At 38.8% G+C, this 25,265-nt stretch overlaps 1 protein-coding gene across 1 annotated transcript in view; it reads left to right on the plus strand.

Annotated features, from left to right (window-relative positions):
• The window catches only part of grid1a (glutamate receptor, ionotropic, delta 1a), a 205,503-nt gene that overhangs the window by 112,128 nt on the left and 68,110 nt on the right, over window positions 1-25,265 (plus strand). The window contains exon 3 of the mRNA XM_041050454.1: window positions 18,521-18,805. Within this exon, the coding sequence (XP_040906388.1) occupies window positions 18,521-18,805 (285 nt within the window). The remainder of the gene's footprint in view (window positions 1-18,520; window positions 18,806-25,265) is intronic.

A 25,265-nucleotide genomic window follows, 5' to 3' on the forward strand; every position in this document is an offset into this window, starting at 1 on the left:
CAAGCAGCAGACACATGGTGAAAGAACAGCTTTTGTCTACACTTTGATAGATTTAGAGGTATTGTGAATGGTGCTGGGTCAGAGCAGCGCACTATGTGTATACCTCCGTTTCAATAGTAACACAAATATATAATATAGTGTTTTATATAAATGTTTGCTCCTTTAATAAAAAAAAAAACAAAAAAAAATCTGATCTTCTAAAAAGTTTGTAAAAACCTAAGAGATTCAGGTAAAAATAACTTTATTGTTAAGTGTTCAGTCAGAGGAGAAGTGGATGGTGTCTGAGTTGCTTGTTTGTGTTTTGCTTTTTATTCACTACTGTTATCCAGAAGAGCATTTAATTTGTCTTTTTATTTCCTATAGAATATATGGGTTAAACACAGATAAAATTACAGTGAAGTTTTAAATAGGTCCCGGAATGTTTAATAATTTAATTTAGCTGTAATTAGCTGCATTTTTGCTGCTAAATGTCCTTGTCATGTAATACCATCAGGTGTCAGACTTTGGAGCTGGCTTTCACTCTTTATCCTTTAAAACTGATGGCCTGTAGTGGTGATATAAGAAAGCTGTCCCTCCCTCAAAGGCAGCTTTAAGTTTCACTCATCAGTCGTGGTTGAGAAGTACACCATCAGGTACTCAGCAAGAAGGGCTCTGGATGGAAGTGGGCAGTTTGGGTGAGATTTGGAGACAGGCATGGTCTAGTCAATCATTTGTTATCCATTAATGCTGCCGATAGAGCCCTGATCTTGCTTGGTGTGTCATCAGCCCCTTTCTAACACAATCTGCCACCTCCACCATTGCATCAAGACCTAATGCATTGTTTTATCCACTTTCAAATGGAGCAGTGGACAAGTTCAAAGCTTGAGAGAAATGTGAGTGTTCTGTTCATATAACAGACTCAATATATTACATTTAAAAAAATTGTGCCAAAAAAGAATGAAATATGTCACTGGGGATTGTACTTAAGTTTGTTGAGAGTTCAGTGATCAGATGAAATGCATTACCTGCTACATATGCTGCACAGTACACCATTAGGGGTTTGGGGCTGCTGCATAGAAAAAAAAGACATTTACTTTCCCCATCAAAGGGTTAAGAAGGAGAGGCAGGAGCCTTGTCAAGGTCTGCACACTACCTGCAGGAGGTTCTTAGTAGAGCTGGAGTGTGGGATTGGCCAATTAGCAACATAGGGCCCATATAAAGACAGTGCTAGAGGCCTTGCAAATTTAATAAAGTGAACAGACAAGTAGGCGAAGGAGAACGGGCAGGAGGGCATCCACTTATTAGCTCTCTGATGGGACGGAAGAATGGGATTTTTTTTTGTGGGCATGGTCCAGATGATCTTTCACACCTTGTTAGCATCTGAATTCTGTAGTAGCCAGTGCAGTAGCCAGATGAACTAAAGCTAAAAATGTATTCTCTAAGAAAGCACATGTACATATGCAGTACTGTACCTTTTAAATGCTGTATGAGGGGATATTACCAGCAAGGATGACACATTTATGGATCAAATCTTATTGCTGAATTTATTGAAAGTGTAGGACATTGAATAGTTTGGCATTTTGGGAAATTTGCTTATTTGCCTAATTTGCCTTCTTACAGAGAGATGGATGTGAATATCTGCCTCCAGTCTCTAAGCTAAGCTTGCTTGTCATTTAACAGACATTAGAATGGTATCAATCGTCTCATCTAATTCTTGGCAATAAAGCAAAAAAAATAAAATAAAATAAAATCTATATCTCAAAATTTTGACCTGTTCTTTTAATGATGTAGTTTTCATTTTTCTGATTGTGTGTAGCAAGAGCTTGAAAACATATCGAATAATCTTATGAGCTGTCAGCTTCCATGAGAATGGACAAGTGTAGCTGATCTTGGGCTACGTGTTTCACTCTGCTCTCACTTTGTCCTCAGGGCTAAATGGCCACAAAGCCAGTGGGAAATAGAGTGCTCACCTGCTTGTTGCACTCATTTGAGAGAGAGAGAGAGAGAGAGCAAAAGGGAGAGAGTACACAAAGGAGCAAAATGGACTTGGACATGAGACCAAAGAATGGAGAGTTAAGTATAGTCAGAGGGAGCATAAGTAAGAGATGTTGTGAGCAGTAGAGCTACTGGGTGGAGTAAGAGAGGCAAAGTGAGAAACTGCATAAAAGACAGGGAATACAAGAAAGAATAGAGAGTTACAAAGTAAAACTAGAGATCATCTTGTGGGGGGGATCAGACAGAACCAGGAGAAATATATCCCATATCTTCTGATACACTCATGGCTACTGGTTTACTTAAATAACTAAGTTTTAAAATCACATTAGCCTGTAATGTATTTGTTTTATTTTAAGTGTTTATTCACATGTGACAGTACATGTTAAAGATGTGATATCAGCCTACCTTGTTCTATTTAGTGCTTCATATCATTAAACTGTCCTTATTCAACAGAAGGTGCTGCAAATGGGGTGGTCGTCTCATAGGTATGCCTTATATTGGGGCAAATGAAGTAGCCTTGAGAAATGTAAAATAGAGAATTCCTGTAAGGACAGTGAATTATTCACAGCTACTCAGTACTTCTACCTATGTAGATTTAAAGAGTCTCTCTGGTACTGTCAGCATACATTTAATTATATGCAGGCAGAGAATCATGAGGCTGGCTAGAGACCTTGATTAATTTGGAGTTAGACCTTGAATACTGTTGTGTGCAGGCAGGCGATACAGCCCCTATATGAGGGATGGACAGATGTAACAGTGGATAGCATTTAGCTATGAAAGGTTTTACTGGTTTTCCAGGACAAGCATGTTTGCTGAGCTAATTAGTGATGGTTTACCTGCTACTCTGCGTTGGGGGTAGAAACTGTTAAAGCACTGCAAATACATGCGTCGGTAGAGAGATTAGATCATAACAGGAATAAATGAGGGACAAGGACACACACCAGAGAGAAGAAAGGTGGGGATGCAGGCAAACAGCCAAAAGGACTGGGGTTTAGAAACATCACATGTAGAACATTTTAAGATCTGAGAGACTGAGACGAGACAGCAGGAGTCCTCAAACAGATGGCAGCTCAGGTCTGCTGGGTCACTCAGATCGGTGATCACTGGAGCACAATACAGAAGAGAGTGATCCAGCAGGAAACCACCTGTGTCTCAGACCAAATAAAGAACAAAATTGTACTGAATGGGAGCAGCAAGTTGATAATTCCAAACATAACTGCTACATAAATTATTAGTTATTAAAATTTAGCAGTATAGCATTGTCCCAATTGCTTCCCAATTATGGAAATTATGGAAATCAGCTGTCTTCAGTTTCAGTTTTAATCAGCAACAGATTTATATTTTTGTCAGTGTTTTTCTGAGTTCCCCTTAATGCTAATGCTGGACAGTTAATCTAAACTAACCAGTCTAGGGCTTATGCCCTATTTTCTCCTGTTTATTCATTGCCCGGTGTTCAGTTTTGTGTAGCATGGTCCTTATCACTGTCAACCCTGCTGGTTTTCCAAAAAGCAAGAAGAGTTAAAAGGACGGTTTAATGCTAATGTGGATTCACGTAGTCTCCTCGTCGTCAGTGGTCTCCCAAAAGTGAACAATGTTACTTTGTCTGCCAAACTGAATTAGGATTTCTGAGGTGGTGAGCAAATGCAAAATCAGTGACTTTTCAAAGGCTTAAAATCTCCAATCTCATCTTTTAAATAAAATTGTCTCTACAACGCTTGACATTTTACAAGTCTTGAAATAAAGGCCAATTTATACAGGATGTACAATTTGAATTCTGAATTTTGATCACTGAAACACAAGATTTGCCTTGAGACCAAGCATGTCATTGCACCAAATACTACAGCCTATGAATACCTTTTGCCTTAGATACTTATATAAGGTGCACAGAAAAATAAATGATCAAATGCCATGGAATACTTTCAGTGGCACTGGAACTTTGAAGAATCTGGAGTAGTTTCTCTCAAAGGTCACCCAAAATTAAAATATAAAATCCAGTTAAAAACAAAAGGCACTCTTCCCTGGTTTTGCTACTACTGGTGTCTCCCTCAGTCTGCTGCAAGGAGATTACTTTGTAATATATTTAGCTGTTAAACTGCTCTCATTAACCACATTACATTACATTCTCCTCACTCATCTTAATGGACAATATTGTGGAAACCTCTTGGGCACTTTCAGCATTTCTGCTTCAGTGTACGGCCAAAAGTTTCAGACTTATAAAGAGTTTTTTAGGCGCTCTCATCATATGTGGGTTTTACAGACAGAACACCATGCTAACATATCACAGAGACTTAATTTAGACTGATGGATGAATGTAAATATCCAGTCACGCTTTTCAAGCATCCATCATAGCTGCTGTCGGTTGCTGACCTTAAAGCAGTCACTTGAACCAAGCCACCAGAAACACCACTTGTGACCTTCTTGCCACAACACTGTTTATCTCCCCCCAGTGTTTTCACTGGGGGGGTATTAAATAAATCTAATTGCTGTAGGAGGTAGTGAAATGAACAGTGTATGGAAGAATGGCTGGTTTGTGATTTTAATCAAAGCAGAAACCCTGTGGCTGAGGAGACGAGAGAGCAGCCTTGCAGGACCGAGTATTAGCTCACCCCATACTGACACTTCAAATTGATGTTATCAACATGGTAATAGACCTGCTTTTGCCAGCTCCCTTCATGCATTATGGGGGATGACAGCTTACTTAGGGACTACATAAACTAAATCATATTTCCACTAGATTCTCTGTCTGCTCACATTTACCTCAGTATCTACAAGCAGATGGCCTGGCCTATGTGCCTTCCATGCTGCCCGTTGAATTGGCACGCTGAAAAATGTGTGGCATTGTGTCCCCTCGAGCCATACCTGGAGATACACGTAGTACATTAAGGTTTATCTCGGATTAGATGACACTTTATTGATACCCTTGGAGATTGTTTTGTTGTAGCAGCAACATAACAAGATTGAGACTTAGACAAATGGAGTGCAAGCACACTGATATAATAAATAATAAGAAATGCAATGTGGCATTATTACGTTATATCCAGGGGAAACACTGGTAAAATTGTTATTGTTCACATTCACTTTATTAATTGAATCAATGTTGATACTTACCACATTGTACTGTCAACTGTCCCATCAGTAATGATTGACCACACAATAAATGGAGTTCTACAGTAAAGGCATTGTAGGTTTTAGAATGTCAGACCTGCTGATCTGTTGTCCAAGCATGAATAGTCCCATTTTATAAAGCTCCAGAAGAGAGATAACATATGAGCTATAGATTTTTCTCTGTTCACGATAATAATAGCAATCATGATGATAAACGGAGTGCATTTATAACACTGAGGTATGGACTGTGAACAGGTGTTAAACCATGTTTTCTCTGGTGTGCAGAGTGCACAGAAAAAAACATTTTCACCTATTGGGTATTGATGTGATGTATGCTGTAGCTTTTGCAATTATCAGATCTCAACAAAACTCTATATAGTATATAAGTGTAGTCCGTTCAACAGTGTAGATATTTTTGTAGTTGACATAATCACATAACACTAATTATCTCAGTGTACTATCATGTACTCCAGGGATATAAATTACAATAACAGTTTGCTGCAAAAACATCATCCTGTCACAGAAATGTGCATCCATGTGTAAGGATGTTGTAGTAGTGTGTCTATGGCTGTGGTGTCAAGCAGTAATACTTGTGGTAGTTAGTCATTAAATAAAGGGATGTTTCTTGTGGAAGTGCGACACTGAACAACAGTTCCCATAATTCGCTTGTGCAGGCCATAATACATCATGAATACATCATGAATGAATGGGCCTGTTACCGGGGAAACGGCTGTCAAGTGGTTGGACGGGGCCATCCACAGGCTATAGACTTGACTATACACACGCATATAATGTCGAAGAGGACAAATATAGAGGATCTTTGTTTTGGAAGCCCATCTAACCCAGAGTGGTAAAATGAAATTAAGTTACTGGAGTGTATGCAGGCTTTTACCTGTAGAGGATACATCAGTGTCAGCCCCCACAGGAGGGCAAAGATCTTTCATTTCATGCATGAGGGACCTCTCTTCTGCATTTTGTTATTTCTCTGCTCACTACTCATCTCCCAAAAGAGGAAACTAATAAAAACTGGAGCGCAGAACACAACAAAGAACAAGGAGAGGGACTGACGATGAGGAAATTGGATCCTAATTCATGAAACGATTAGTGGTTTACTATTTAGAAATTGAGACAATAAGAACTTCTGCAGACACATACCCGACTAGTAAGGGTAGATCTTTGGAAAAAAAAAAAAAAATACCAGTAGAGGTTAAAGCTATGGTATGGAACTTTTCCCCCAATTTTTTTTAAATTGAAATATGTGCGAAAAATATCTTAATATTAGAGGTGCTGGAGTCTTTTCAGCTTGGCACATCCAATGTCTAAAGTCTGTTTAAAGTATCTGAGTGAGTTCCACCCTTGAAACCAATCAGAGAAGGCTAAAGTCAGGGGTGGGAGCTTACAGGTGTCAGTCAAGACGTGAATTCAGATTTGTTACTCCTCTCTGACTGAGGCTTCAAGCTATTATTAGAAAGCTCCCAACACTTGCATTAGCTGGAGGAGCGTAGCAGAGCAGGAAGAGGTGGAGCGGAGTCTCACGCTACCCGCTGCTGGTTTTCCATAATTTTCACATTGTAGCTGTAAATTACTTTGAGTGATATTTTTTCACTGTGAATGATGATGCTATCTATGTATGAGTGCAGGATAAACTGTATGGAGTGAAAGAGGTGTCATGGCACAAGTGCGCGCTAATTGTTTATTACACTTGGGAGTTGTTGAAGGTGCTAATATACTGTATGTTACCCGTGTTTTCATGCAAATAAAATTACCCATAATGCTAGACTCCTTGGATGTACACACACACACGCATACAGACTTATTTACAAAATTATGCTTTGCCACAGATCACCTCCAGTAGATATTTCATAAACTCAGAAATGTGTGTTTTTGGCAGCACAGCACACAGTGTGTCACCTTGGAATTACAGATGCTCATTCCAGACTTTAAAATCCTGCTGCTTGTTGGGTGTTTGGTTTTGTTATTTTGTTTTTTGTTTTTCATTGGGAAGGAGTGTGGTGCCTTAATGGACTTGATAATTGATCTGTCTTGTGACAGCCATTACCGCCTGAGTTTAATGTGCACTCTCAAGGTAGCATGTTGACATTTTCAGCTTGGCACATCCAAAGGCTTGGCTCGTCACGCAAGCTGCTCCTATGTGCCCAACCTTCCAAGGATAATGAGCTAATTTGTTTTTCAACAGGACAGTGCTGATGTTAAGGAGAGAGCCGATCACTTGGGAAAAGTCAGTTCTTCAAAAGAAAGAACCATCACCTTTATGTGATGGCGAATTGTTCTGAATGATGCATTTTCAATCAAAAACAGATTTGTGTTCATTTGTGGCCATAGCTCTTGATGTGGTTCTTGAAAGCATAGGCTCATTATTTAGTGGGCCAAGGTAGTGTGTGCAATATGACAGTAAAGGTGTAGCCACCTTTTGCTACCAAAAGCCTGGCATTTTTGTTAATGAGAAACAAAACCACACATTCTGTTTTCACATCATTTTTCAGACCTAGATTTATGAATATTTTCATGTTTAAAATAGAATTTAGTGATTGACAACTAAAGACAGGGATTCATAATTATAGTGTGTGTGAACTGTGATGGATAACGTGCTGGCTGTTAATCTCATTAAAAAAAAAATTCTCTTTGCAACAGGTGCAAGTAAATTTCAGATAATTACAAAAGCTTGTTGAAACCTGGAAAACTGTGGTTGTCTGAATTAAAAACATCACTGACAAGTCATTTGAATAAACCTCTATTTAGATTTTCTGTTTCTAACCTTTGCAAGGCTGAAATTACAGAGCACATCTACATGTCATGTATAGATGCTTTATCTAAAGCATCTATACAGTTCTATGCAGTTTTACCATTGGTTGGCCTGTAAGTCCCTTACACTCCAGTACCAGTGCCAGAAGCTACATTACACAGGTCCTGTGTCTTGATGTTACATCAATATATTTCTCAGCAGAATGAATCAGCAACGTAATAAGCATAACCCATCAAGCGGACTTAACACTTAAGAAGAAGGCTGTTCCTTACTATGAGTCAGGTCTCAGTTAATGGTAGTGGTGGATCTTGATGAATTACTCTGCAAAGAAGGTGAACACCTATCTGTTATCAGGCTTACATATGAACACATGTCCAGGCTTTGTTCAAGCTGGGGGAACAGGTGGCTGTGATCCTGTGTGCCAACACGAGCCTTAGTAGAGCTGGTTAGTGTTTGCAATACTCTGGCCAACATACTGTAGAAGATACAGTCTGAGTTCCAGCAATGTAGTGGATCACCACTCCTAGCCTCCTGTAAACAATGGTAATAGTGAATGCAGTGTCATTGCTGTGGAAGATAGCACTGGTGCTGTCTGAGAAGCTGAGAAAAAGCTGAGATGGTTCCTCTATAGTGAAATGACAAAAGTTTCAATTTAAACTTCAGTGAATAAATGTCACCCAACATGTCCGTGGGATATACATAATGCAAAGACTGTCTTGTGTTTCGCACACATTGTGTTTTTTTTTGTTAGACCACGGTGCTTTCTATCCACTATAGCTGTGGTTCCACTCTGTGCAAAACCACATCTTTCAGTGTTATAGTTGTTCACTGAAACATTAACGTCTGCAGACAGAGTCAACTTATGAAATAAACTCGGGGGATGCCAAAGGAATTTAAATACTTGTATCTGTGAGATGTCAGGGGAAAACTATAAATCGCTCAGGCACTCAAGGGTTATACTTCTGAGCCCTCAACTACCTCTTTACTCTGTTATCACATAAACCACATGTTAGCCCTGTCAGGGAAATGAAAGAATGAGGGGCTGGGCAGGAAAGTTGGGGATTCAGACTGGTTCTACATTGCAATTTCCACTTGGCTCTGATTTTCATAGAAAAGGCATAAGCTTGCTGTTTGATAACTTTTTATGCAACCACTGGCTTTGAATTTTCTTTTGGTGAATTGGTTTCATTGTTAGTCCCCTGAAGAGCTGCCAGATGATTTGATCACTGTTTTTGAGTTGCGGACATTAAAAAAAAAAAAAATGCTTGTGGAAGCAACAAGACCTTATAAAAGATTCGTAAAATGTATTAAACGTTTTATTTAATCATCCAAAATGTTTCTCAAATTCTGTAAAACTGTAGCACAAGGAAGAGAGCATCCCAGACTGAACTTAAGGTAATTCATTATTTATCTGGCAATTTCGAGCTATTGCTCAAGACGCAGATGGACTGAGAAAGACAAGGCTTGGTTGTGATAAGGAACATGTAGGGTGAGATGAGGAGGCGAAGTTAGCGTTAAACACAGAGGGATTGGATGAGAAGGAGAAAACAGAGTGAGATACACTACCTGTCAAAAGTCTTGGATTTTAAAAACAAGGAATCATGGAATCTTCTTGTTAAACTAAATAGAATCAAAATTTTTGACTCATCAGCAGCCGAACGCTACTACTTCCTGTAGTACCGCTGCACAAAATAATATAACATTAGTTTCTAAAAACAGAGCCTTCTCCTCTCCTCTCTTTTCTGCAGCAGTGGTCATATTTCAGCTGTGGTGTAACACCACTGTTAGGTGCATTTAGGGGAAACACTGCATTACCAGGAGAGAGTGTGAGATGTTTCCTAATTCCAGCAGACAAGCAAACACACAGCCTGTCCCTGTCCCAGTGGTGAATGAGTCATGATTATCCTCTCACAATGCTAACCAATATTTCTCGATAGCCCCATCCAATTTAATCATCACAAACCCAAATGTGTTTGCCATATGAAAACTAGGCTCCTTAGTCGCCTCAGCACAGTACTGCCAATGGAGTACCTTGTCCTAACAGGCACTGCCGCATGTAGGTTGTAAGAGAGCTAAACAGTCTCATAGAAACAAAACAAAAACAAACACACATTGTTGCACAAAGGACTGTTATGCACATTAGACTGATCGTATTAGCCATGGAAGGAACAATGGTTGAGCTAAGGTAATGACATAACAAGTGATAGAGAGTCAAATTCTGGAAAAGGAAAGAGGGAGTGGAGGGTGACAAGGATAGGGCCCCACAGTGGTGGGAATTAATTTAAATGGCTTAATATAGGTGCAATTACAGAATAAGAATTTGTCTTCTTGTTTGCCGAGAGACATAAAGATTATCTTAGAGGTAAAACCATAATCTTTTATGTTACAGGCTGAGGCTCCCTGTTCATATCTGCTCTGGGAAGCACACCAAAAGATCAGCACTTCAGGGAAAAGGGTTAAGTCAGTACCAATTGCTCAACAGTTGTATCACATGTTGGTGTTGTTGTTGATATCATTGTCTGATGGCATCAGTTTCAGAGTTGGAAGCAGTCGGTGACTCAGCACTTTCTGAGAACTGTGCATTGTCGCGCCCCCCCCCCCCCCCCTTCCCCAGTGTATAGTATATTTTTGTTTTGTTCTTTATTTTGTTTACTGAATGTATAAGGAGTAGATTCGGTTGCATTAGGTCATGCTCTTCTCCCAGGCTGCAGAGATTTAGACTGCGGGCCTTTGTTTTTTTTTTGGTCACGTCCCACGGGTACAAGCAGTCGAAAAATATCCCCGAGCATAAATTTCACAGGGCACAGCAGCTATCTTCTTTTGTCAGCTCCGATGTCAGAAATAATAAGAACCAGCTCTCAAAAGTATGTTTAACGCAGGGACCCAGGCGAGGAGACATGAAAGCACTACAGAACAAACTGGGTCTCATTGTCAATCCACAAACCATTTTGATGTTCAATATACTCTATAGTTTTTGATTGATTGCAGCTTCTGCAGCAAAGAACACAAAGCAACAGCCGTAACACAAAGCTTCATACAAAAAGAGTGACGGAAAACCATAACACACTGCCCATGCTTTTTGCAAGCTACAAAGCTTTCACTGTATATTGCTGTTGTATACAATGGTTTATTAACATTTCTCACAGAACAAAGCAGCATCGAGTTTCTCTGTGAAGTTCAGTCTGTCCATGTTGCAGGTCAAATAACATTATAAATGTGTGCAATGGCTTCTTTTATACACACAGTGAAAATGTGTTATTACAGACATTAAATGTGGAAAGTAGAAAAAAAAGGCCCTGCAAGACTGCTTTCAGTGCACCGACTGGGATGTTTTTGTCTTGCCAAATGGTGAGGACATAGATGGAGTGACAGACTATTTGACAGAGTACATCAACTTCTGAGTAAACACCTCTGTTCCTGTTAAAACTGCTGTTTTCCCCAAAACAAGGTCATATACCCACCTGGACAGCCCAGGGGGTGTGGCCAGATTCATGTTCTTTGATTTCTTCAGCAGCTTTCAGTCTGCCCCTCTAGGGAAGGAGATGACTGCCATGCAGGTTGATGCTCCTCTGGTGTCCTAAGATAAGATAAGATAATATACACCTTTATTAGTCCCACAGTGGGGAAATTGCATCCGCCACAGCAGCAAAGAGACAGATACAGGCACCCAGAATATACAAAAAAAAAAAAAAAATCAAAGACTCAAGATAGATTTACCATAGAAAATAAAGACTATAAACAAAATCACAATCAATATTGAACCATTGTACACAGTATGGGCAGCACGGAGAGTGTAAGCAGAAGTGGATTACTTCACAATGCTGTACATATTGCACCTGAAATTGAGATTGTCCTGGATCATGTACTACCTTACCGCACATCTTCAGCATGTGCTTCTTCAGAACTGTTTCTCAGACACAGTGGTGCGCAGCACTGGAGCTCTGAAGTCTTGAGTTCCTTCCTTCAGTTTTACAATACGCCCTCTTTCTGCAAACGTCCGTCAGTGCCCTGCTGTTAAACTACTGTTAATTTGCTGTTGACCCACATTACACTTTTCATTCAGTTCACCTTTGCGCATTACAATTAATTTGCTGTTAAATTACTGTTAATCTACTTTGCATGTGCCCATTTTTTTTTCACATTTGTTTTTGTAAGTTTTTCTGTTCTTCTCCTGTATATTTAGTACTATTACTCTTTTATAGTTTGTTGTAACAAAGCAATTTTCCTGCAGGGATCCATCAACTTTGTCTGATTCTGATTCTGAAATTGGTTGTGAAGGCTCCTGTTCAGCCACATAAATTTAAGATAATGTACCTCATAAGAAAAACAGGATTTAGTGTAGCATGGTTTAAAACACCTACAGAGACACAAATGCCTGTGCCTCATATTTGGACTGCAACACTGTCACCATCACAGTGAATTATTCACAAGTTGGTGGAGCCATCTCAAAAATTCATAAAGTGCTTAAGTCAACAATAAGTGGCTTTGCTGTGAGAGTCAAGAGGCTCTGACTTTTGAGCTCTTGCTTTAGGAGAAAAGTCTGTTTGAGAAGTTCACTTGAACTATTGAGATTATTAAAAACAGACTGTGTTGAATCAATCCATTTTGTGTTTATAACATTCATCATTAACATTTTTTTGAGCTGAGAATCACAACCAGTTTTTCTCCCATATCTCTTTTGTACATCAGCGTATTTCTTGAGGATTTCCTCCCTTTATTAACCACATGGCAGTAGAGAGTTGACAGGAAATGATGGCAGAGAGATCCTATAGTACAAATGTCCACAACTGGATTTGAACAGGGACATTGCTCTTACATGGTCCTGCATTTTAACCCCTAGGCCAGTGGGACGCATCTGTAATCTCTGTATGCGCAGAATACAACTTTTGTTTAGATTGTTACATTTTTTTAAGACTGTGTACGAGATTTACCAATCTTTACCAAAGATTTACAAATTTCAGTGACTGTAGGTTGTGGTGATAGTGTATTGAATTGCTTTATATAGTGAGCTGTACTGTACAGATCCTGTTGTCATTGTATCCGCTCCCCGTATAGAAACAGTAACCACTGTACAAAGTCTGTTTTTACCTGTCAGTTGTCTAGAAGATATAATTTACAGCGGTGAAATACTCCATCACAGTTAAGATGACATGGGGATATGTACCCTTATCTTAGTGTGACAGCAGGAGTGCGGACATGGGGAAAGGACCATGGATGTTCATCTTCCCAAAAGATGAGAGCGAGGCGAGCTTGAGTGAGTGGATGAGAGAAAGTGATGTGGAGACGGTGCTTTTTTGCAGTGTTGCCATACACTAAAACGTTGAACTAAGCTGTGGTCCAGTTGCCATATAATACTGATCTCTCCCATTTCTCCCCTCTGTGTGGTGAAGAGCTATTATGTTGTGGGAAGCTGCCAAAAGCCGAGTGTAAGGGCCTATTCATAATGAGGAAATGACACAACATCCAGTCTCCTCTTAGCTGAGCGGGATATGGATCATTTAAAGCTCTTATGAATCTTCCACCAGCTAAAACATAAAAGGAAAAAGACTGCACTTTGTGCCAGTTTTCTCTGCTGAATACTTAAAAACCATCAATGACCAATTTAGCAGTTCGGTGTCTCAATCTCAGCACTTCAAGTTGTAATCAGTAATTTTTACTGAAAAGAGGAGGAATATGAACCAGCATTGATACACTCAGAGTCCACATAGTTATTGTGAATTTAAATATATGGTAGATCTTAATTTTCTTTTCCAACATTGGAACAATTTAAGTACCCAGTATTCACTTTGAAATGTTTCCATTCCATGTTAAATCAACAGTTGCTTTCCCCAAGGTCTATTTTTTGATCACCTTTAATTTACATTATGTGGTATAACATCTTCCCTATCTCAAAATTTCATATTTAGATTAAATAAGTATGTGCTTATCCTAAAAAATAACAAGGATTATACAGTTAAAGTAAAAAAAATGAATCTATTTTTGTCTGCCCTCGAAAGTGCAGCTAATTAATACAAAACAAACGCTTCATTCCGTAAAACACATTACAAACTGTCTCAGTTAGATCAAAGTTACACCATTGCCACTGCAAGGTAGAGTGGTGTTGACAGTACAGTGGAATTTATCCCAGTGGTGACTCTCGCCTTTGAATCCCGGGATTGTGCTCTGAGTCAGAGCAAACTAAATGAGACTGTCTTATTTAGACTGTGAAATCACTGAGACAGCCCCAATTTATGCAGTATTAACTACAGCAGTGGTGTGGTGGTTCATCTCATCCCTTCACATTGCATTGGTAAAATGAGGGCAAGACACTGATGACATCCTGTTTTCATGGGGAAGCAGATTGTGTGGCAAGAAGTTGTAATGTCTTCTTTCAGCCTGGTGTCTTGATGATGATTTTCCCTACACCAAATGCACATAACTGAACTTTTCTGATGAGGCGAGGATTTGTGTGAAAAACGACTGTCCTTTTTGTTGATCAGACCTAATCTGCATGTCAAATGTCCTTTCTAATAGTTTCAGTTATGAGTGCGGGGACATGAAAAATACTGCTTACGCTCTCCCAGCCCCTTTGCTGATTTGATCACTGAATTTGCTGACAGATTAGCAAAAACGCATAATCTCACTGTGGTGTAATTGTATCAGGGTTCTTAAATTCGGTGTTGATTAGACATGTTAAAAAATTAATCCACCACTATAGAGTTCAGCAGCCATCGATCAACCACACCATTACTGAGAAGAAAATGACTGTTTCTTCACCATGGGTTTGATAGATTAGTGAATCTCTCTTCACAAAGAACATCTGTTGTTTGCATCTTCCTATTGTAATTCCCTTCAGTTACAGGAGATTTTGTTGACTCTTTTAAAAATCCTTCCATCCATCCATTTCCATCCATAGACAGAGCCTGTACATTTAGTGAAACTAGTCCATATTAACAATTATAATAAATCTTTTTTTTTTAGAATGCTTCATAAGCATTATCCTGGTAAAAGAAGCTATTCCTTTAAGGTGTATGTATAAGACTGCTGTTACATGCTGACATTGGGTGTCAGATGGCTAGCAGGAAATGAGTGATGGCCCCTGTCGGCTTCAGGGGGAACATTTAAGAGTCATTATTCCACCATTATCATCCTTGCCAATGACTGTGGAGCCCTCCTCCCTCCTGTCAGTGGGCTGTCTGCTTTATAATGGGCCCGGGGTGTCCATTAGGAAGCCAAAATGGCTGCAGTCGCACTTTAGACACAGTCTACTAGAAGTGGCTGAGGGATGGGGTAGCGTATCATAGAAAGTAGAAAAATACATTTCTGTATGGGCCACTGTTCTTTCAGCAGGGTAAAGATTTGGGAGTTTCGTGGAACATGATAAATGTGGGACTTCAGAAATTATTTGATTACTCAATTATTTGTTAAGTCTATGAATTGTCACTTTCCCCAAAGTGATTAAATTGAAGTTTAAACCAGAAAACATTTGCCATCTTACAATCAATCATTGATCAAACCCTTTGCTGATTAAAATTCTATTGATAGACTAGTTACTTAATTGACTAATTGCTTCAACTCAATTATATTTAAGTTTAAAATAGTACGTGCAGCATCTTTAAAATTGAATCCAGGCAGCAATCCTTCATACCCAGCCCTGTTAAGTTTAGTGAGTAGGTTGCATGTGAGAAAACTTGTTAGCAGTGAACAAGCTCTTAGTAACAGACGGTCTCTGTTTTCAGTGCATAGTAGAGTACACAGTTTATTGTTGCCACCTGACACATTTAGACAGTGTATCAGTGCTAAAGCATCCTCTAAATTTGTATTACTGTCAATCTCATGGCTTCCTACTGAGAGAGCATTAGCATTTCATGCTGCACTACAGAAATTCTTTCTGTCCCACACACACACATACAAACAGTAACACACTTCCTTTCTCTGGAGAAGCACGTCTTTCTTGCACCCTCCTGAGTATTCATGCAAAAAGCTACAAATAACCCCTCTACTTCTCATGCACTCCTTTCCTCATTGCTTCTCGTTGTTCACTCTCTTTCTTGTTCTACTTCAACTAGAGCAACTACAGTGCATCTCCTGCTGCCTCGACTGCCTGACATTCCTGCTTTCCCCGCTCCCCCTCAGTATGTTGTTTAAGTGCCCCTGTACTCATGATTTACAGCGCCTTAATGTAGTCCCGTGCTTGCAGTCAGCAGATGAAATCGTCATTTGTCACATTAATAGTCCTCTCTCCCGCCATACATTCACACACACACATACATACACACATATGCAAGCCTTATCCAGTATGGCTTCATTCACCGAACATAGCCAGGTAGAAAAAATATTGCAAATCACCGTGCAACTCAAAGGCTACCGGCAGCTGCCTGCAGCTTTTAAGGTGGAATGTTTCCTTGCATGTTGCTGTGCATGTTAATTTTACAGTGTATGAGTTGACTTTATGAATCAATCAATCAATACACCTTAAATGTTAATATGACACCTTTGACTATTCCATTTGTTTTTATTGGATTTCTTGCATGACATACACGTCACGATTGGATCTTGAAGTGCAAGTGTTTCCTTACTTGGAGACAAAAAAAAAAAAAAAAAAAAAGTGGCAGAGCATTGTTTTGGTGCACGCCAGCAGCACTACACCTGTGCCCTTCTCACCCCCTCTGGTATCATGTTGGATTTAACTTCATGTTAGCTGACTTTCTGACCCCACTGTATATTTATGCAGTGTTCATGTTGTGCAATTCTTGTGCTCCTTATAATGCTCAATATCAAGGGTTTGTATATGATATGGTCTTGGACTGCAGTGGTGTTGCTTTGTGCCAAATTCTGCATTGACATTGAAGTAGATTATATAATTAGAGGGTATTATGAAATGCAGAAAGAGAACATTTAATTGCTGTTTTGTACAATATGCTCAGCTGTTTATGCTGAAATCATAAGACCCCGGCTGTTTGAGAAATAGTGACTTGAATTTTGAAGGAAGCGTTTGTTGTAACCTGTCTCATGTCACACGCAAAATTTGACTCTCTCCTTGTAGTAGATCATTATGCAACTCATAACAAAGACAGAGCTTAAAATTAAATATGAATGTAATATTCTTCATTTAAACTGTTTTGCATTTAGATTCACATCACTTTCTCTTTCCTCCTAATTGCCTTCTGTGTCTTGCAGCTTGTATCCTAAGAGAGGATGCAAATCTGTTAGGTCGAATAATAGGGTCAACAGTTATGGAGGTGTATAGGAAACGTGAAAAGAATATCAGCTGTGGTTTCAACTCAGAAAGTAAAATGTATCTTGTGAAAATTTCCTGATTTGTTGCACAGTAAGTTTTAGTCTCTATGTTACGCCCAACACTGTGAAATTAGGACCACTATCTGTTTTCTACCGATCACTTAAAAAAACCAAGTCTTTTATAAATAGTATGTCCAAATAAAAAAGAGCCTTAAAATATAAATAGTACTTTCTTTGGGGTGATCAGGAAAAGTCAGGAATCTTTAGTATGCACTTAACATATCGTCATTGCGGTTGAATGAGTCATCTTTTTAGGTTATTGATCAACTGTAAGATCATTTGAACCGCAAAATAACAAATGCCTGATAGTACAGATCACTGAAACCTCAAGTCTACCCACTGTTATTAAATATTTACCACCACTTAGACAGAACACGTTTTCTTGTCAATGTCAAATGTATTAATAATGTCAAAGATGACATTTTCATCTTTAAAAGATATTTGGCATTCTGTCCCAGCAGACGTGCTGACCCAAGTTAAGAGGATCTAAAACAAATTTTGCCCAAATTACACATGTAAATAAAAATGTAGGGGCATTAAGACCCAACATACACACTACAAGCATGTGTCCATGGTCTTAATCTGTGCTGGTTTACAGATTTTCACCATATGTGCATGAGATGGAGAGAGAGGGAAAGAGTGGAGGGTGTTTAAGACAGTATTTGGTTTAGACTCATGGGAGATATCATTTTCCATCTAACCTTTTGTGTCCAGATAGAATACTCTTGATTTTTATTTGTGACAGATTCCTCCCACTCAGTCGCCACCTTTGTTCTGTTCATTTTTTTTTTCAAAGCACCACCCTGATTCCTGTAGCACTCTGATTCATCTGCTGTTTTCAAGTGCCTTTTACCTTTAGCAGGCATGCTTTAATCAGCTGTCTCGTTTTTGTCTGGGGACAAGGATTAGAGGATGCCCCCCACTGAATCTCTCATCTACACATTATAATACAACTTCAGTGCCAACCCCCTCCTTCCTGTGATCTGTTCTCAACTGCAGAGGCTCAGACATAATCCTAAGTAGGATACACAAAAAGCCATCTTGAATTCTTAAGCCCATTTGAACATACTTTCTTGAATAATGTGCAGCACAAAAAATATTTTTGAAACGAAAATCTTGTTGGAATTGATTATAGTTTGGATTGACTTTTTAAGCATATCTAACCATGTTGTATTCCATTCCTTCTCCACTTTTCCCAACCCCATTTTTTTCTCCCCGATATCTGCTTTCTCTTATTTCTTTCTTGCTCTTGCATCCCTTTATGTATTTTGTGTCATTCATTCTTATTTCCTTTTTCAAATCCTTGTAAACACCCCTGATCCTCTACCAACCTGCATTCTTTCTTCTACTCCTTTCACTTCATCCACCTTCTCTCTGTTTTTTCTTTCCTCTGTCCAGCATGTGAGTTGATGAACCAGGGGATCCTCGCTCTGGTCACATCCACGGGATGTGCAGCCGCAAGTGCCCTGCAGTCTCTGACAGATGCAATGCACATCCCCCATCTCTTCATCCAGAGAAGTGGGGATGGTTCACCCCGCACGGCCTGTCAGCTCAACCCCAGCCCAGACGGAGAGAGCTACACGTTGGCTGCCCGTCCACCTGTTCGAATCAATGACGTACTGCTCACCCTCGTCTCTGAACTGCACTGGCAGAAGTTCATCATATTTTATGAGAGCGACTACGGTGAGTTATAGCAAATGAGAACATTTGATGCCTAAATGTATCCTATAAGCATGACATTTGTATGTAAGATGATCTCAGCTCTTTCATTTAAATGTAAATTCGCCAAAACCATCTCCTGTGTCAGGGGAGATCAGCCTGCCGCTGAAGTAAAACCATATTAACACTAAGAATTCATATTCTGGAAAGAATACACCAAGTTGGAACTAAGATGAAAGAACATCACCACTCCCACACACATAAACACACACATCCTGCATAGGCAGACTGCTAAAAAATAAATCAAAGTTCACTAGAAATTGTGGGGAAAAACAAGATCTCTTTGCTGCATTCACCATTAGTAGCATCCTCATGAAGAGACAAGTCTGAGCCTAATTGGCTCATTTGTGGCACTAGAGAATGAGGGTGTGTCCCTTCAGTACTTTATTTATTCTCAGATTTCAGTCTCATTATTCTCAGCAGTACGCCCCTGCAGACTAGACCTTTCTTGACCCACATTTGGCAAAGGCAAAGGGCTGTGGATCGAGGAGTGACTGGCAAGGTAGTACAAGGGCAGAAGGATGAGGAGAGTACATTGCTGCATTGGCATTCCACAGATGATACTTTGCCACTGCTGGCTAATATTTTTACTACTTGGAAGAGTGCAATCTGGAAGGGGATTGTAAATCTGTTATTTTTGCAGCAGAGTGGAAGTTACAGTTGATGTAGAGTATAGTAAAACCAGCACCAAGGGAATACATCCACCCTCAACCCCCATTCAAGCTTCTACCCCACAGTGACAAGCTGACTGGCTAGCTCACTGTCTGTGTAGAGACTGTAGGCTCTATCTGTCTGACTGACCATCTAGCTGTCTTTCTGTCTTTCATATTAGCATTTTTGCTTGCAGTTTTTTTTCTCACTAGGTGTTTGTCTGACTAACTAGCTCTCGCTTTGTCTGCAATCTGTTTCTTTCCTTTTGACTCGCCATCTTTCTCTCTTTCTAGCTAGCTGTCTATCTGTAAGTCTTGTGATGTATTGGTTCATCTACATTTTAAGGAATTTTTAGACCATTTTTCCCTGGTGTACAGTACAGTTTCCTTCACTGAATCATGGTTGCCGAGTTGTGAGACTTGCCTACAAGGACTTTGGTATAACATGTCATGCCAGCACAATGCATTATAGCCTTCAATTGTAAGTCCTGTGAGAGGGAACCTTTTTCTAATGAATGAAGGCTCAGTTTAACAAGACAGTGTTGGTGGGAAATAATGGATGGGAATAGTAGTTCTGACAAAATAGCCTTTTTTTAAAGTCTGCTAAATTAGCTGGTACAAAGTCAGCACCATTGACATTTGTCCTTGTGTTACATTGTTTAACTCTGCACTCGTTTAATTAAGGAATGTAGCAGCTAATTAGGATCCTCATCACAGAACAGTCAAAATACCCGTGGTGCCTGCCTTGAAGCAGTACTACAGTGACCCACACCACTGCCTAGAGAGAAGAGTACTTTCTGCAAATCTGCGTTGGCACTGAGTGAATGTTGAATTCATACTTAACACGTTTGAGTAGGGAGAAACAGCTGCAGGAGTTCACTCAGCTTTATCATGATTTTGTATTTCTGTATGTGTGTTTGTGGTAATGGGTAATTTACTACATTATCGATGATAAATGTAATCAGTGTTTACTTTCTCATTGCTGATTTTTACAAGTTGCATTTACTTTCCAAAACTTCTATGGGTATTTTTCAATGACTTTTTTGTCACTTTAAAAAATAATAATGTTTTTCTATAAAACCTTGTTTTTTTATTCAACAAATGAAGCCAAGGATTTTTCCTAAGCAGAAGACTTCAAAATTGGCAAAATTGTAATTTTTGTAAGATTTAAAAAAAAGAAAAAAAAAAAAGAAAAACACCACACAGCCTTAAGTTGGTCTGGTGGATTGATGGTGATGGTGGAGAATACCTTGTGCTCAGGTAACCAAATTCTGTACACATAAAAGAATCATTGAGGTGTTGTGCATTAACATGTGCAAGAAAGGCAACAGGAGATATCAGCCAGGTACAGTGTGTGCACATTCACACTGTCCACGGGAGAAGTCTAATCAAAAGAAATGAACAATTCTCCTTCATACTCCTTCATACACAGTGTGAATGTATTCAATGTGAATGTATTAGAGCTCCATCTGGACTTGTTAAGGAACGGAGTTAAAAGGATACTAGTTATAAAAGTACGTTCTGACAGGAATTTTCTCACATTAAGTTAAGCTTCCCTGTGTAAGTTGAGAAAGCCTACTTGCATACAAATATCTAAAGTTTAAATGCCAAATAATGATGATAAAGTCAGATTTTAAAAAATAAATAGCAACACAAAATAACAATAATTAGAAAATTTATAGAAAACATTTATAGAAACAAGATTTATAGAAAGGAGATTGGCTTTTCTCTGGATTCTCAGAGGAATACTTTTTGACAATTGGAGTTTATTCAACACATCACAGCAGTTATCAGGTATTTACCCTAGCTTTTAGTGTGTCATCCTGTAGACTTTAGTGTCTACTGATTATCTATATGTATGTCTGTAGTTTAGTACCAAAAATTCTGTACATCTTTGGGCCTTTTGCTCATCATCTGGTAGTGACTTTAACTGAAAACCATGAATCAGCTTTGCATTACTATGCTACATATACACTTTGACCATGTTTAAGTCTTTTTTTAGAGCAAATCTGTTCTCCACTGTCTTCAACAAAATTTTAAGCATCCACCTTGTGATTAAATCCTGAACTATACCTGACTTTCTTCAAGATTTAAACATTTGTTTACATCATTTTAATTTGTGCTTTAAGTGCCCTTTCCCCCTATCCTGTTTTAAGTCTTATGCATTATGTAAAATGCTTTGAACTTTAAAGATGCTATAAAAGCCTTCCCATTGCTGCCAGATTGTTTGTTTATCATTTTCCAATAAAATATCTCAGTTTTTCTGCTGTAACATCAACCGCGACCTGTGATGTTGGCTGGCATCTGCTGATAATTCCCAGAATTATATCCAAACTTGGTGAATCTGCTTTTAGCTAGATGATGCACATATCTGGAAAACATTTGTCTCTTACTCTAACATATTATTAATTCACCGTCATGCCACCTAATCATAACCTGAGGAGGAGGGAGTGAAAAAATTGTACATTTAAATAGACATTTGTTCCATTACACTTAATTTATTGAGCCAGAGGGCTGACATGCTACTTGACAAAAATTTGTTTCATATTCATCTTTGAAAACGTTTCAGCACTTTTTTTGTTAGCAGAAAAGTTGGAGAGTCTTGTTTTAAAAATATTGTCAAAAACCACATGGATATGTATTTTTACATTTATAATTTCCATGTGAAACTCAACATTGTAATTATTCAGCACCATAACTCAGGAACAGAAACGGAGATTTCAGGCCAATTCAGACACTGAATTGGTGGCTATAATCTTGGATCACTGCCTTTAAACTGTGGGGACTGGATAGATCTTCTGTGCTGCTGGTTAGAAGATGTGTGTTAAGCATCCACATCCTAGAATTTGTAGCTTTGCGGCAACAACCACACGTTAAAGCATTGTCTGTTGTCATGGCTACAATTTAATGTTCTGTTAGAATGAGCTTTCTTGGCCAAGCATGCCAAACAGTTTTTTGTTTAGCTCAAATCAATTTATATATCCCTATATCACAATCCAATACTTTTTTTTATTAATATCCTTCAAAGTCTTCACTACATGTATTATATGAATCTGGACAGACACGGATATAAACTGCAACTTGACTGCTCCACAGAGGCATAAAACCATGAGTAATTCTAGTTTGTAACAGTTACAGTAATATTTTGGACTGTATAATCTTGTCAGCACTGCCAGGGGTTGTCTTATTTCTTCAGTCTTAATCAGATTTACTGATTGACTCTGACTATGACAAGGCACAACAGCATCAGAGGCCTGAGTCTGTGTATAGCCGTTTAGAGTAATGTAAAAAAAAAAAAAAAAAACTGGAGAAAGATGTAAGTTTTTGATCCTTTCAGTGATCAGAAAGATCATCTTGCTCAATTATTATTATTATTCTTTATCTGATATTCAGAACTCATACCAAAATGAAAAGACTGTCTGAATGAACATGTTGGAAAATGATAATAAATGTACAAATTCATTAGAAGCATGATTGTTTCACCAAGGCCTTCGTTATCGAACATGTAAAGTGGGAGTGAACTTTATGTGATGGATTTCTGGATGAGGTGTGATAATGCTGCTTTGCTTGGCTGCTGTGACATCAATTTGCTGATGGTGCATTAGCCTATAAAAGCAGATGTTAGAAAAGATAGAGTACTTATTCCCATGCTGCCCCAGGCATTGCACTGTAGCACTATGCACAAAGAATTGTTCAAAACATTATCTGTATTACCCTAACCTAGACAATTAGTTTTAGAATACATCTTATTTCTTTAATCCTTAGTTTTTGCACGGTGAGAGCAACACCAGACTCCACAGTCTTTAAGTACAGGGTGAGTTTTGTGTTTCATTACAGCTTAAACAGCTGGCTTCCCTGACCTCAGGGGCAAAGTGTGGCTCAGTGTAATGAAGTGTGTCAGAGAAGCCAATTCATTCCATTCTCCACGTTTGCATCAGTAGCATAGAAAACACATTATGTATACAACTTCTAAAGCTTCACCTCTTCTGGTTTATCATTGTACATTTTCAGCACATAATTGAATTCTCCGTTGTGAGAGAGGGTGCTCCATAATTTCTTTCACAAGTGACAGAAATAACATTATTCTTACACTGTTGTAGCTCTATAGGAAGCATGATGGCATTCTGTTATGACTGCAAAAACATCCTTATGTGCTTTGGCCTTTTGTAGCGTTGGGTAAATAAGAAAGAGCGAAAATTACGTGATAATCCTACAGCAACACATCGCTAACCAAAGACCTTTTTATGCCCTCTGAGATTAATCTTTTTCCTTTTATGTTTTTCTTTCCTTCTTTTGTCATTTTTGTCCTCATTTCTTCTCCTCATTCTGTCGCGCTTTCTCATCAGTAGCAGTCTTTTTTTTTTTTTTTTTTTTTTAAAGCCAATACTTTTACTTCCTTGAAACAGTTGTTGATTTGAGCCATGCTCTCTGACAGTGCTGAATGGTAGTCTACTGCCTTCAGCTTTTTATTTGAAAAGGACAAACTAGACCCAGCACATGTCAAGGCCATAAAAGTTCATGTCTCCCACTGAAAAACAAACTCTCTTTGCTTTGCCGTTAAGGCCCCTTGTGCATTGTGGGCATTCTTCTCAAACCGACCAGAGAGCTCAGATATCAAATGAAACTTTGATACACAAACAATCGCTCACTGTTGTGTTTTGGCTGCATTTAAATTACATTGACTGAATCCACAGTGGTGGGTTGAGTTCCTGTGCCGAATCAAAAGATGTTGTTTTATTTCAGTTCTTTTTTCATTTGACCATGACTAGACTAGGTTCATGCTCTCTTCGCTGCCTGAATTTTAAACTAACCGTGTCTTTAAATAGACACTGTTCAGCAGAATAAGCCAGTCATGCTTTGTTTTAAATCTAACACGTCAGGTCCACACCTGCTCAAACAGCAAGCTACTGAAAAGATCTTGAATACAAGATGAGTCACCTCTCAATGTTCAGACGTTTTATTAGCCATTATTTTAAATGTGAAAATTTACTGAAACTCTTTACAGTTTCCCCTAAATCATTCAGATTGCATTTGAACCAATTTTACCCAAATTGTCTGTTCTGTTCTAGCACTGCTAACATAAATGATTTTAAATACACCCCTAGGGATTGCAGTGTTGGTCTGCTGGTGGTTCAGTTCACCACTTTGGTCTACACTGAACTATTGGATAGATTGTCATGGATTTCTGTAGAGACGTCCATGTTGCCCGGAGGATGAATCTTAAAGGCTTTTATTGACCCCTTGACTTTTTCAATAGTGCCACCAGCAGTCAAAGTCTTCAGTTATTCTGTGACATATTTCAACAAATACTGAATGGATTCCCATGAAATTTAGTAGAGGATTAGAGGATAAATCGAATTACATTGGCGATTCCTGACTCTAGCGCCACCATGAGCTTTACAATTGCGTTTCTGAGTGACATATCTCAACAACTAATGTATGGGTTGCTGTGAAATTTGGTTCATATATTCACATCCCCTCAGAATGAATTATAATCACCAGGTCATGATTTTAATTTGTTCAACACTTTGATATAAGACCAAATACCTGCAAAGCTAATAGCATCTGATCAGATTACTTTGTTACTTTGTGTTTACTGCAAAGTGACAAAGTAACAAAGCTGCATATTAACACACTGCTGCATATTAACATACTAAACTAAGTTGGTATGTAAGCTGGTTAACATTGTAAACATTATCAGTTAGCATTATCACTGTGAGCATGTTGGCATGCAGATGTTTGCGTTCACTCAAAGCACTGCTGTGCTCAAATAC

The sequence above is a fragment of the Toxotes jaculatrix genome, chromosome 11 (genome assembly GCF_017976425.1).
Source record: "Toxotes jaculatrix isolate fToxJac2 chromosome 11, fToxJac2.pri, whole genome shotgun sequence".
Classification (NCBI taxonomy): Eukaryota; Metazoa; Chordata; class Actinopteri; family Toxotidae; genus Toxotes; species Toxotes jaculatrix.